General features: G+C 40.4%; 1 protein-coding gene across 3 annotated transcripts in view; it reads right to left on the bottom strand.

The window, feature by feature from the left end:
* Positions 1–643: 643 nt before the first annotated feature.
* Positions 644–13,828, bottom strand: part of Ptpn2 (protein tyrosine phosphatase non-receptor type 2) — a 68,003-nt gene continuing 54,818 nt past the window's right edge. Inside the window, exons 7-11 of one of the 3 annotated variants that reach the window (XM_032886026.1) lie at positions 12,854–13,006; positions 11,543–11,709; positions 8,623–8,631; positions 8,030–8,131; positions 644–1,007 (exon numbers count right to left, since the gene is read on the bottom strand). In XM_032886026.1, the coding sequence (XP_032741917.1) occupies positions 986–1,007; positions 8,030–8,131; positions 8,623–8,631; positions 11,543–11,709; positions 12,854–13,006 (453 nt within the window). In that variant the 3' untranslated portion in view covers positions 644–985. Of the gene's footprint in view, positions 1,008–7,699; positions 8,132–8,622; positions 8,632–11,542; positions 11,710–12,853; positions 13,007–13,828 lie in introns of those variants that run through there. The other 2 variants (XM_032886027.1, XM_032886025.1) reach the window with 2 other exon arrangements.

Raw genomic sequence — 13,828 nt, 5'->3', positions numbered from 1 at the left:
AAACTTGGCATACATATAGGAACACACATAAAGCAAACCCTCTAGACTTCTTAAAAAGTAGGAATGGGTATGTTTATAAATGGTAAAATTGTGATCTACTTCTTGAAAGTACTGTTGTATGAATAATGTGTGGTTTAAGTTTCTCCAGCTATCAAGTGTTAGTCATCTGACAATCGATTGGAACACATTTAAAGCCCAATACTCACTGTGCAAATAGATGGGAACTAAGCCAGAAGCCACCAGCGGGAAGGAGCCTCTGGCATCTTTACCTAAGGAAATGCTTGGGAATACACAGTGTCCAACACGGGAAAACTACATGTTAACACCAGCAAGGTATTGTTGGACTTACAGAACTGATGCTGGCCACAGGACAATACTATCGTAAGACTGGTGTTTTCCTAAGTAACAACGGCAACATTGTAACTTATCTGTTGTTGATTTTGCCTAGCTAGTATTACTTAGGACAGGAAGACTACTGAAGGGCAGCCAAAGCCAAGTGACCTGGATTATGAACTGACTTAAATTTCAATGCCAGATTCTAGCTTTAAAAAAAAAAAAAAAAATGGAGTAAACCCATTAGAAAATATTCATTATTTGAATTGTAACTGTCCTGAGGTAACACACACACACACAAACCAACATAGTCTATTTAATAAAAATATTTAATGCTGCCAAAAAGTATAAAAATACATTAGGAATGGCAGTACAATACAAAGTAGTCTCTCCTAATTTATTTTCTTTACATCTTTCTACAATTCATACACATGTTAAAAAACAATACATCAAATTAAAGGGTTTGCAAGTCTTCTGCTGGTGGCGTTCTTCATCCCCTGGATGTAAAGCTTACTTTGTAAACAGACAACTTGTGAGGCAATCTACAGGGTTAGCAAGCCTCACTTTAGTTTCCGGAGTGGGCTTCAGGTCTTGCTTTGCACATCAAAGGTTCAAAATTTATAGCTGCAGAATAGTCTCAAGTCATGAACATTTAGGTGTCTGTCAATCTTGGCCTAAAACATAAAATAAGAAGTCATCTATTCAATTCATATCCACCACACACACAGATGTACACAGATGCAAACACTGAGCTAAAGACAAACACCAACAACAAAATCAATCCAACATGTCACATCCAGTCACACCAAGTGCTTCCCAAAATGGCAGGTTTCCAAATGGAAGCAGGGCTGTGAGACGAACTGGTCTGAGGCACCGTGACACACTGCTTCAGTGAATCTTTTAGGCCATCCTGTTTTACTCAAGAAATGACCTCTATATAGTATGCTAAGAGACAGACAAGTTTAAAAGAATAATATAGCCACAAGAAATAGCAAGATTTTATTTTAAGTGCTAGACTTACCCATACTTTGATTTCAATGCAAAAGTCTAACCCAGTTTGGACAAGCACTGTTAACACTGCTACAAACAGTTTAAATATAGTTTGCACATAACGTTGGCTGGTACCTCTAAATCAGATTTCCAGCATTGATATTTTCTCCCGAAGGAGGATACTAATGATTCTAACTACTAAACTAAGGAAAATGGGCCAGTTCAGTGCAATTTAATGTTAAAAGGTGGGAGAGCAGGGTATTTAAATAAGCAAGAATCAGAGGGAATGATCATTAAGAGGAGTAGACCTTGCTGATATTTCATTATTTGCCAGTGGCTAAATCTTTTGGGAGATTAAAAGTATTCCCATTTTTGTACCAATCCCCCCTCACTCTCCCTTTCCCTCTCTAAACACACACACACACACACACACACACACAGACAGAGAGAGAGAGAGAGAGAGAGAGAGAGAGAGAGAGAGAGAGAGAGACGCTACCTATGTAAATGCTTGTTACTGCTTTATCACATGTATAAACAGGAAATAACAGATCTCTACAGCTTAGGCTCCCTCCCCATTCATGAGAATGAAGTTTCTTCCTGTCTACTCGCTTGCTCCTCTACCAAGCACCTGCAGTGGTCTACAAAGTCTTGTTTGATTTTCCAACCCTGACTCTCCATAGTGTTGTCATTAGGAAACCATACCCTTCAGATATCAATGGGTCAGAGAACCTGGAACCAAATGGTTAGTTCTGACTCCAGCAGAATGTGGAACATGACAGAAAGGAATGAAGTAGGGCTTTGGCCAAGAAACTTTCTGGTAGAACACTGCCGGTGAAGCAGTTTAAAAAGGATTTCACCCCCTCCACCTAATAAAAAAAATTATTTGTATCGTTAGTGGGCTGTCTACTATTTCCCTGCTTAAACATCTGGTTTTAAGTAAATACTTGGGAGTAGCTAGCATAAGGAGAGCAGCCCCAGTCTCAGAGGTACTGAAACCACAGCCCAGAGTTTGCATCTCTGCTTTATCTGTGTAGGCTGGGTGGCAATGGGTGAGTCACTCCACTCAGATTTCTTATCTGAAAATAAGGCAAAAGTATCACGGAGCCTATATTTAGACCAAGTATTTAAAATGGCTGTCATAACAGCAGATGTTGAATACACACACACACACACACACACACAAGTTATCCTTTCCTAGTGTTTGTTAAATACACATTTACCAAGAATAAAAAGTTGGTTGTTTAACAGACACACTGTGGTTTGTTTGTTTGTTTTCTTTTTTCTTTTTTTTTTTCGGAGCTGGGGACCGAACCCAGGGCCTTACGCTCGCTAGGCAAGCGCTCTACCGCTGAGCTAAATCCCCAACCCCACACTGTGGTTTTTGAAATTCATTACTTCTTTACAAATAGTGTTTAGGGGTAGCAAAATAAGAGGAAATCATTGGAATAGCTTCTAAGAAGTGACTTTATTTGTAAGACTATTAAGATAAATACGCTTTTTAGATAACTATTATATTCACTTGAATGGATCTTCACCATTTTATTTTTAATAAGGCAAATCAAGCAATGAGCCATGTGGATATCCTGGGGGCTGGCTGTTTCTGTGCTGCCGTGGCAAACACTAGTGTATTATTTTCCTGTCCATAGTATAGGGAAAGTCAGACTGCATTAAAAGTTGTTTTGCCACAAGACATTTATTTTAGCATCCAACTGAGATTGTCCAGGGCCCCACAGTGAGCCAAGCATGCTTTAAAGGAACTTACCTAGGCTTCCTCTCCTGAACTTTCCAAACTCAAAGACTTTTAAAATAGTCATTTAAAATATCAACAGCATCATGGGTCTAAAAAAAAATAAATCTATGCCTACTGAGTGACTACACAGAGTAATTCAATGCTTCTTTTTTTTTTTTTTTTTTTTTTTCGGACTGGGGACCAAACCAGGGCCTTGCAACGCTGAACAAAAGCGGCTCTACCACTGAGCCTAAATCCCCAACCCCCAATTCAATGCTTCTTAAAACGTGGCCTCTGTAGAGGAAGAAAAACAAATCCCATGCAATTCTCCTTGCAGCAGCCCCAAACTGTGAAACATAAATGTAAAAGCAGGTGGCATCCAAGCAGCCCCTATGGGCGGCGATAGCCTCCCACCTCACCGCTCAGAATCAACTGTGAACTTTACAACCAAGCAGAGCTTCAAAGTCAGAACTCAGAGATGGTCCAGGCTCTTTAAATCCTAAATGTCAGCTTACACAAAGCCCATTAGGCAGGTCAAGCTTGTCACTCAAGCACTGCTCACACTGGCTGATGGCACTGTGCTGGAACAATGACAGCCAGGGGGAAAAAACCCAACCTGTGAAGAACAACGGACCTTCCCAAAAGCCCCAGCTGAGAGAAAGCACTTAACGCAGAAGGCTTGAGACTGTTTAGGGCTGTGTGCCAAGTCCTCTAACTAGGGACAGGCTCACAGGCAGAGCAGCAGTGGATGAGGGCACAGCCTGAGTTTCTCCCTCCATATTCAGGGGACAGTTATAGCCAGCTGTGACTCCAAGTGTGGTACTCTGCCACATGGTAAAAGCCAGAGACCAGTGTGAGGAAGAAATGTGGCGTCCGACTCAAACGAGTAAGTTCAAGGAAAGGGAACAGGCCTGCTCGGGAGCAAGCCGCTGCCAGTAACCAAGGTCTGCGTTTCAAGTAATAAGATGAAAAATTTAATGAAAAAAATTTTTTCTATTTTGGAAAAAAAAGTATATACAAGATTCTATGACAAAGCCATATAAAGGAATCTCAAAAGAAAAAAAAGACTTTATTTGCTGTTGGCATATAAATAAAATGTGTATTTATGTTGGTATTTTGTTCCCCGCTGTGAGCAGATGGATCAGGTTCAGTCAGACGAAGGCCCTGAGGCGCCTTTCCTTCCTACCAGAGAACAACAGATATGTACACGATACTCATCAGGACCCAGGGTCGGCCCTACTAGAAGGAGGTATGAACCAGGCTTGACTAAGGCTTGAAATCTTACCTGAACATTTAAAAAAACAGGCTACACACCTAGAGGCATCTGATTTAAGACTTCAGTTTTAAAACAGTCTCGTTTAGATTTGTATTTGAAAGCCATGTGCCTGTGGTGTTAGCTACTCCACAGGCTGAGGTGGGAAAATCATCTGAGCTGAGGGCCCTGGCAAGGTACTATCTCAGCACACATACAGAAAAAGGGAAATATACAAACCTACCCAAAACAACAACCACAAATAAAGATTTACATTGGTAAGTAAAAAGTTACGGCAATGTGGACCTTGACAGGCATATCTGGAAATGTACATTTGCTAACTGTATACGGTGGCCATGAAAAGTACTTCGCTACCATCGGTCTCTGCAGAATCTAGCCAGAGATATTTTTACAAGAATCAGTTGCAGCCTGGTAGCCAGCACCCTGGGAACCGGTGCTAAAAGCAAAGAAGGAAATGAAATGAAAACCAGAGGGCCATTCCATGTCATGATTTAAAACGTGGGATATATTTTTGAATTCATACCATCAACTTTAGTTTAAGATAAAGGAACACACCAAGGGCACGTAAGATGTGCTCAGGATCTGCAAAGCACTGCTGTCTGAACAAAGCTGATTAATGCACGCCTTCACCTCTTTCCATGATCACTGTTTGATACACATGGTAGCACAAAACAGAATGGCTATAAAGACAGAAGAACTGAGACGTAGAAAACGTGACAGATGTGCAAAGTTTCTGCTGAACACGACAAATGGCGCACATGCATACATTTGAAAAGAAGTGTACTTTAACACTTTAGCTTTGGGCACGGAGAGAAACCAGGAGGCAGAGATAACACAGTACCTGGTGAATCTTGGGAAGGAACACATGATCACAGGCATGATCACATGCATGACCACAAGCGTGACCACTGACCGTGGCATTACAGCAAGGTAGGAAGAAACAGCAAGGTAGGAGGAATCAAGGATTCTTTTCAGTAAATAATGAGCCCTTTAAAAAGCCCATTTCTTTTCCCAATTAAAAAAAAAAAGAATAGATTTTGATTCAAGTCAAACTATTGTTCCAATATTAGTTTAAAATAAGTAGACACTGAGTCTGATGCACACTGTGTTTGAAGATGTGGAACCATAGAAACGGCTAGCATCCCTTCTCACCAGCACCCTTCTCTGCCCAGCACCCTTCTTACCAGCTCAGACATCTCATACAGGGTCAGGATGATGCCATGGGCACTGTCACCAAAGGCCATGACATTTAGTAAGCAGCATAACAATGTTACTTACAGTGTCTGCTGTTAAAACTCATCCTTAAAGATGGGCCCTGCTGAGGAGCACTGAAGATTCTCTATGCCAAACGAATTTTCAGAAGCACTGAGCATCCACGAAGACGCAGCAGAAAGAGTGCTGCTCAGTGCTATCCGTAGAGGGCACATCCTTCCTTCCGAGGAAGGCTGGTTGCAGCCTCATCAGTATTTCCTTGTAGGAAGTTGTTTAAGCCGAGGCTATCTCCAATTGGATTGCTTTCTTTCAAGACAGGGTCTCAATGTATATCCCTGGCTGGCTGGGAACTTATTATATGGATCAGGCTAGCCCAGAACTCACAGGGATCTGCCTGTCTTGGCCTCCTTAGTGTTGGGATCAGGGTTCTGTCCCACCTTGTCTGGCTTCAACTGGTATTTTTAATAAGGTCCAGTAGCATAACATACTACATTTTTAGAAAAACAAGCCAGCAAGCATTAGAAAGCTCAAAACCAATAATCTAATTCTAAAGCATATATGCTTGAACATAGGACTAAACAGACAAGAGGAAACATCCTTCTTACCTACTCTCCAAAGTTATAGGACATTGCTATACTGACACAGAATTGCATTTGATAAAGTTACAGGACATCGCTCTACTGACACAGAACTGCATTTGGTAATCTTATTTAGCATGTAGTGCCACCTGTCTCCTGCTTTCAGACTTTCAGTAAGGTTATCACATGCGAGACTGCTTTTCAAGGCCACTCAGTTTCTTGCTATACCTATGGTGTTCAAACCGCATTAAAACTAACTGTCTCATTTAAAGTAATTAAGATTTACAATGCACTTTTACATGATATACAAGAGAGGAAGCAGCGATGCTGTCCTAGTGGTTTGGAACCTTTCCACCAAGCAGGGTTTGAAACCACCAAAACCCTATTAGTGGTTATGCTTTAAAAATACTCATTACAAAGGTAAGGGACAATGTAAGTTTGTACACCATCGTACTATTTATTGAACTTAGAAATTAAAAATTTTTTACTTCAAAATTTCAGTCTAGTGAACTGAAATCAAAAGTATAAAACACTGGTTCCTTTTACTTACTAACCATAATTTATCCCATTTGGGTAATTACATTAACATTTTCACAAAAATAATTAACAGTATAAGTCATGCATGAGCTTTATTTTACAAAAATCAATCCTTTTCCTTTCTTTCTTCCTTCCTTTCTTTCTTTCTGTTTTTAACCACTTCAGTTTCTGAGACAGTGTTTCTTGCAGTCCTGGCTGGTCCCAAACTGACGCTGGCTATGTAGTTGAAGCTGGCCTTGAACTTGTGGTCCTTCTGCCTCTATCTCCCAAGAGCTGAGATTACAGGTTTGTGCCATTAAATATGGCTCAGAACTGATTTCTTATTCTTGGTGTTTTCTGATCTGTCCTCCACCCCCTCTGTTGTTCCTCTTATCTTTAAAGATAGGAACTTGCTGTGTAGTTTGGCTTCACACTACTGAGCCTCTCGTCTCAGCTTCCTGAGCTCTGTGTGTGCCACCACATCCTGCAGAAACCAACTTTTTGTTTGTTTTCTACTAAGGTTTGATCAACTGTCACTTAACTATCCCAGAAAAAATAATTTCCTTCAATGACGTGTTTAGGAAATTTGTTTTTCTTTTTAAAATAAGATAAAGCATAACATAGAAAGGAAATAAAAATGTGTAGTAGAAATAGCTTGCTCATAATTTCTCAGCTGCCTCTATCAAACTTCTGTTTAGGAAAGGGAAAATGTATTCAGTATACAATTGAATCAACATACAATTTATTTTTCTATGGTAACAGACTTTCAAATTGAACCTTTAAAAAGTACATTTAACTACAAAAGTAAGATTAAATAGGTACTTATAAAATATATTTACCCTAAAATGGCTACGCATATAAAGTTGTAATGCCCATTTCAACAGTACATTACACATTACATACATTGTTTAAAGGATATTTTCTTTCCATTAATAATGTAGAAAAAAAAACACAATGTTTATTGCTTATATCAAGTGCAGGTAAAATCCAGAAAGCCTCCACATCCAATCCTTTTGATAAAGGATCTCTCAGTATACTGATGTGAACACAGCTGTAAGATGTAGCAGTTTTCAACAAGCATGTTTGTCTTTGCTTTGAGCCATTGACAGTCTGGGTCTCAGAGGAACCTGCAGTGAAGAGTCCTGAGGTGTGGGCTTGTGACTGTAAATTTCCCTTATCTGGTTGAGGTCTACTCTAGCGCAGTGTTCTGAGTCTGAGGCATTCGCTAACAAACCCTTGATATGAGTGCACCACTGTCAGCTACTAGTGCAGAAAGGTGCGGGTCAAACTGTTTATAGGACATTTAACTGAAAAAGCAGTGTCCAGCCAACCAAAGTGCCAACCAAAATGACGGACACAAACCCCATCTTAGTGAGAATAGGTTGCCAATATAACCACCTTTTCCTTTTCCGTTCAGTTTCATTTAGCCTCTGTCTCATCTGCTGCACCTTCTGAGCGGTTGTAGCCTTTCTATCCTCTCGAATGCGTTTCCGGAGAATACTGTGAATAGAGAGAAACAAGTGAGTGTCTGCACTGCAGGCCTTCATTACACGGCAGTAGGACCCTGACCACCAACAAGACCACGGCATCCATTCGTGTACTTTCCACCTCATTCCAACAGTGCAGTAACACAGGGAAAAGCTGACAGTTCAGGGGGAATTTCTGCTGTGCAAACAGTAATGCTTTAACAGGACCTGAAGCTAAGCTACACAGGTTCTCTGCATACTGTCTTTCCTCTCTGCTGAGAGGGGACAGACTGGAGATCCTCCAGCATCTGGTCCTCTTGTGTGACAGCACATGAAAACACTTGGGACGAATACTGTTGACAATTTCATGAATGCTCTGTTTGGAGGTTACCCAGTCTTCCGTTTGACCATACATGATACTTCTAGCCCCCATTTTCCAGTCCAACATAAAATTTTGTTTCAATGAAAGTCCTCTGACATCCAAGGTAATGAAAAACCACCAGTGTCAACATGTCAGCCACTTACTCTCTTCCTCTAGAAAAAAAAAAAATCTCACGAAATCCATCTCTTTTCACTCACTGTGTGTGATGGCAAGCACCTACCCAGCTTCAGTCTTGGCAGTGATCTAGTGTCTACTACATCACAAGACTTTTTCTAGTCAAAACGTTTAACTTGAATCAAACCAAGAACCACGATTAGAGAAATCCAAACTAGAAGGCATTCTAAAAGATCATCTGTCAAACAAAGGAGAAAAAGTGGGGATCTGTTCTGACTAAGAACATCAAAGTATCACCTCCTTCAGATCCAAGCTTGAGCCTTGACTAGATCTAGCATTAATGATTCACTCTGAGGCAGAATCCCATTATGTAACCCTGGCTGTCCTTGAACTTGAGATTCTCCTGCTTCTGCCTCATGAGTACATGGGTATAGATGTACAGCTCAGAATTTCTTTTTTTAATTACTCTGCTTGAGTGCATGAGAGGTGGGGAGGGAGGGAGAGGGAAGAAAGAGGAAGGAAGGTATAAACCTGTAGAGGTCAGAGGACGCATCTTGATCCTCCTGCTTCTGCCTCTCAAGTCTTGTAATTATACATGTGTACCATCAATGTACATGCTCTTATGTAGTGTTGGAGATTTAACTCAGGGTTGTAGAGCATGCTAGGTCAGCATTCTACCAACTGAAAAACACATTTTAATTTTTTTTATATGCATTGGTGTTTTGCCTGCATGTATATCTATGTGAGGTGCCAGATCCCATGGAATGGGTTACAGACCATTGTAAGCTGCCATGTGGTTGCTGGAAATTGAACCCAGTCTTTTGGAAGAGTAGCTGCTGCTCTTAACCGCTGAGCCATCCTCTAGATTAATTTAATAATGATTTGTTAATTGAACCTCATAATACATGAGCTATATCAGGGCTGTGTATGCATATCTTTCTAAGTCCTGTGGCATCTCACTTGTCTCTTCACTATTTTTTACACAAACAGCTGCCCTTGCTGTTTAAACTCTGTCAAAATGTTTACTTCTGAGTTGGGAAAGATATTTGCTAAAATTTGCTCTCTGAACTGAAATTTCACCACCACATCTGGTAAGATGATGTATATGCACAAAGACCTTAGAGTAAAAATGAGGGAGTCAGCCTATGTGCAGAGATTCCCTTTAGCCAGGATTCCAGGAGCTACCACCTTTAAACTTTCTCAGGTCACCTACAACTACTACAGCAGTAAATGCGGAGTTAAGTTCCTACAGTAAATACATCATTAAAACATAAAGGCACATGTAGCTGGATACTGAAATGTTAGCTTTTATAAGTTCACTGAGACACTTATTTTCTTCCTGATATAAAGACTGAGTCCAAGGCCTTGTGGATAATGAATGTGGGTTCTGCCACTGAGCTCTATAACACTATCCCCACAATAAAAAAAAAAACCACAAGAGAAAGAAAAGTCATCAGAAACAAGTAAAAAAGAACTCATTCATGCACTAGGATACTATCTTCCTAACATATGTTTGAAATGCTATGTATGTTTGAAATGCTATGGATATACAGTTAATTGTTTTACGTAATTCTGAAGAAAAATACTCCACGATGGAAATTTTATTTAGGTATTTTTATACGACTCATTTTCAATATTAAACTATCTATTTTTTTTTTTTTTGGTTCTTTTTTTCGGAGCTGGGGACCGAACCCAGGGCCTTGCGCTTCCTAGGCAAGCGCTCTACCACTGAGCTAAATCCCCAACCCCTATCTATTTTTTAATAACCTAATTACACTAACTTCTGTATACAAGCAGTATTGGGATTTTTTTGTTGTTGTTTCTAAATATTAGCTTTTAAATTTATCATTATTATATATTCAAAATTTTATTTATTGGGGCTGGAGGAATGGATCAGCTTCCTAAGAACAGTTATTCTGCACATGAGCTGACCAAGTTCTCAGTGCTCCTGTGGTAGCTCACTATATGAATGACCAGTGTAAGGGAATCTGGCACTCTCTTCTGGCCTCTGTGGGCACCAGGCACACATGTAGTGCACATGCAGCCAAAACACTCGTAAATGTAAATTAAATAAATCTAAAATAAAATAAACTCAAAAGCCTGAGGTGGCTTGTCTTAGTTTGGGTTTTATTTCTGTGAGGAGACACCATGACCAAGGCAACTCTTACAAAGGCAAAACATCTAACTGGGGCTGGCCTCCAGTTTCAGAAGTTCAGTCCATTCATCATGGTGGGAAGCTCGACAGTGTGCAGGCAGACACAGCTAGAGATGCTGAGAGTTCTCCATCTTAAACCAAAAGCCACCAGAAGACTGTCTTCCCAGGCAGCCAGGAGCCTACTTTCCTCCACCCTGGATAGAGCTTGAGCCTACGACTGCAAAGCCCATTCCCACAATGACTAACTTCCTCCAACAAGGCCACCCCAAGGCCTTATCTCCTAATGCACTTCCCATGGACCAAGCATATTCAAACCACCACGAGACTAGAGGACATTGGATCCCGTAAAAGCTGGAGTTACCCTTGGTTATAAGCCACCCGATTTGGGTGCTGGGATCTGAGCTCAGATTCAGTTTAATCTTCTTCTTCTTTTTTTTAAAGATGTATTTATTTATTTTATATATGTGAATACACTGTTGCTGTCTTCAGACACACCAGAAGAGGGCATCAGATCCCATTACAGATGGTTGTGAGCCACCATGCGGTTGCTGGGAATTGAAGTCAGGACCTCTGGAAGAGCAGTCAGTGCTCTTACCCACTGAGCCATCTCTCCAGTGCTGTACTGGCAATCTTATTATGACAAAAAACTCTTTGAAAATATTTATGTCATCAAATACCACCTAAACACGTTGACATAAGTAAAAGGTACATTAACTGTATGAACACAAGGTCTGTGTTGTTTCAGGCTTCCTGCATGCATTACATCGCCTTGCTAACATATATATGGCACTTACCTCTCACTGCTCTCTTCCACAGTATCTTGAGCCTTAGAAGAAAGTCCTGTTAACTTTTCATCTTCTGACCCTATTCTCTTCCCGTTGTACTTCTCAGTCATTGTTCTGTTCTGTGAGTGATCACAAACAGGAGATAAATCTTCTTTAGAAAGTTCTTTCCACCGTTTCTAGGTAGAGAACAAAAGCAATAAACAATAAAAATTTGTTTTCTTTAAATCACGATCAACAAATAGCAATTATTCATATGAGACAGAGAACATAGGTAAACTTGACATTCACTTTTATCCCAGCATTTGCCCATAAACACAAACATACACACATACTTAAAAATAATCACATATAATTTATTTATTTTAAGGATGTATTCTATTTTAAAGCAGATACTCATAAATAGATATTCGAGGAGTAGTGGATTTAGATTGTTGATCTCTATCTAGATATGTCTAATACTATGGCCAGACCAGACAGGAAGGGGATATACTGTTATTTCTGTTTCTACCTTATACTTTTCCTTAGTTCATCACATGATACTAAATTCTGATACTCTTTGAGCTTATGGTCTATAAATATACAATAAAAACTACCTAAAAATGTTGTCATCAGTCATGAAAAGACTATTCTTAACATCTCATATCTGTTTTAGGAACTGAAGTTTTTCAGATATAAAGGACCTATGTATAAAGCAAATAGTCTTTACTCCCACATGAAGGCTTTTAACTTTTTATTTCCATCTTTTTTATTATATGTGTGTGCATATGACTGCAAGGGTCATCAGAGGCCAGCGATGCTGGGTCTCCTGGTGTTGCACAACACGAGTTCTTAGAGCAGACTTGGGTCCTCTGAAGAGCAAGTGCTTGTAACCTCTGACCACTCACCATCTCCCCAGGCCTCCACATTAAGTTTTTACTAAGTCAAAGGTACTTATGTTTTCTTGTTTGTTTTTTTTTTTCAATAGTTAAATGCTTAAATCTCACATGGAAAAATTTATTTTAACTGAATTCCATTTCCACTCACGCTAAGTATATATGATCCTATATTCTTATATACATGAAAAAAAATTTAAAGTCAGGCTCTCCCTGTGTGACAGGCTGGCCTGGAGCTCTCCCTGTATGACAGGCTCTCCCTGTGTGACAGGCTCTCCCTGTGTGACAGGCTGGCTGGAGCTCTCGGTGACTAGCTTCCATCTGTGCCTTTTGAAGTGTGGAAAATTTTATAATTTTACAGCAATCAGCTGTGTCTACCAACTAAGTAAGGGAAGGACGAGGATTTAGATGGAACCGGGTTATCTGACATTAATGATACTGAAGTTACCTGTATATTTGAATCTCCTTTTGTATACTTTGCTCCTTCTATTATGGCCATGTAGGAGAATCTGAGCTGGTCCGGCGTCTGAATGAGTCCCATTCGATACTTTCTCATACTCAGTAATATTTGTTTCACATTAACATCCTCTCCTTTCTCCATCTGCAAGAAACGTAAAACCAAGTTGTTTGAGCTGGAAAACAAAAGCAATATAAGGCCACTTGCTGCTCAGACCTTAGCTGTGCATGAGTTCCCTCTTAAAAAAATAGTTTGACACAAAGACACACACAGACACACACAGACACACACACACACGGGGGGAGGGAAGGGAGAAGAGGAGGGATACAGAAAGAGAGGGGGGGGAAGGGAAGGATACAGACACCTGGGCCATCAAAATCAAAGCAGCCCTGGGTCTCTTGATAACTCAGCCAATTCACTCAGTGAAAGGAAGGGTTTATAATCGGTTCTGGCAAATACAGGGATTACTGCACTTGCTTTGTTTTTCCTCTTAAAGTGGCTTATTGGTTTCTCTCCTTTTCTTTTAATAGAGTGTTATGTAGTCCAGGCTAGCCCTGAACACGCCCTGTACCTGAAAATGGCCTTGAACTCCTGGGTCTATGGCCTCCACCTCCCGCGTGCTGGGATTGTAGCCTGCAGCACTCACTCTGCCAGTCTTAGTGAGACATGGGAAACGCTGTAATCCCAGCACCAGAGGCAGGGCTACTTCCGGTTCAAGGCTAGCTTGAGCTACATAATGAGACCTAGCTTTAAAAAAAGAATCACACCCCTCTCTTCCCCTTTGTGAAGGGGACCTCTTTGATGAGGAAATGATATTGGAGCCAAGCTGTACAAGTTAAGAGGAATAAACGAACTATCACATCCTAGTTTTTGTGTGTGTTTATCTATGTGTGTACATGTAACATAGCAAGTATGTGGAGCTGAGGTGACAACTCGGGGGAATCAGTTCTCTCTGTGTCAACCATT

The sequence above is a fragment of the Rattus rattus genome, chromosome 15, assembly GCF_011064425.1.
Source record: "Rattus rattus isolate New Zealand chromosome 15, Rrattus_CSIRO_v1, whole genome shotgun sequence".
Lineage (NCBI taxonomy): Eukaryota > Metazoa > Chordata > Mammalia > Rodentia > Muridae > Rattus > Rattus rattus.
This window is presented reverse-complemented; position numbering and strand designations above follow the sequence as displayed.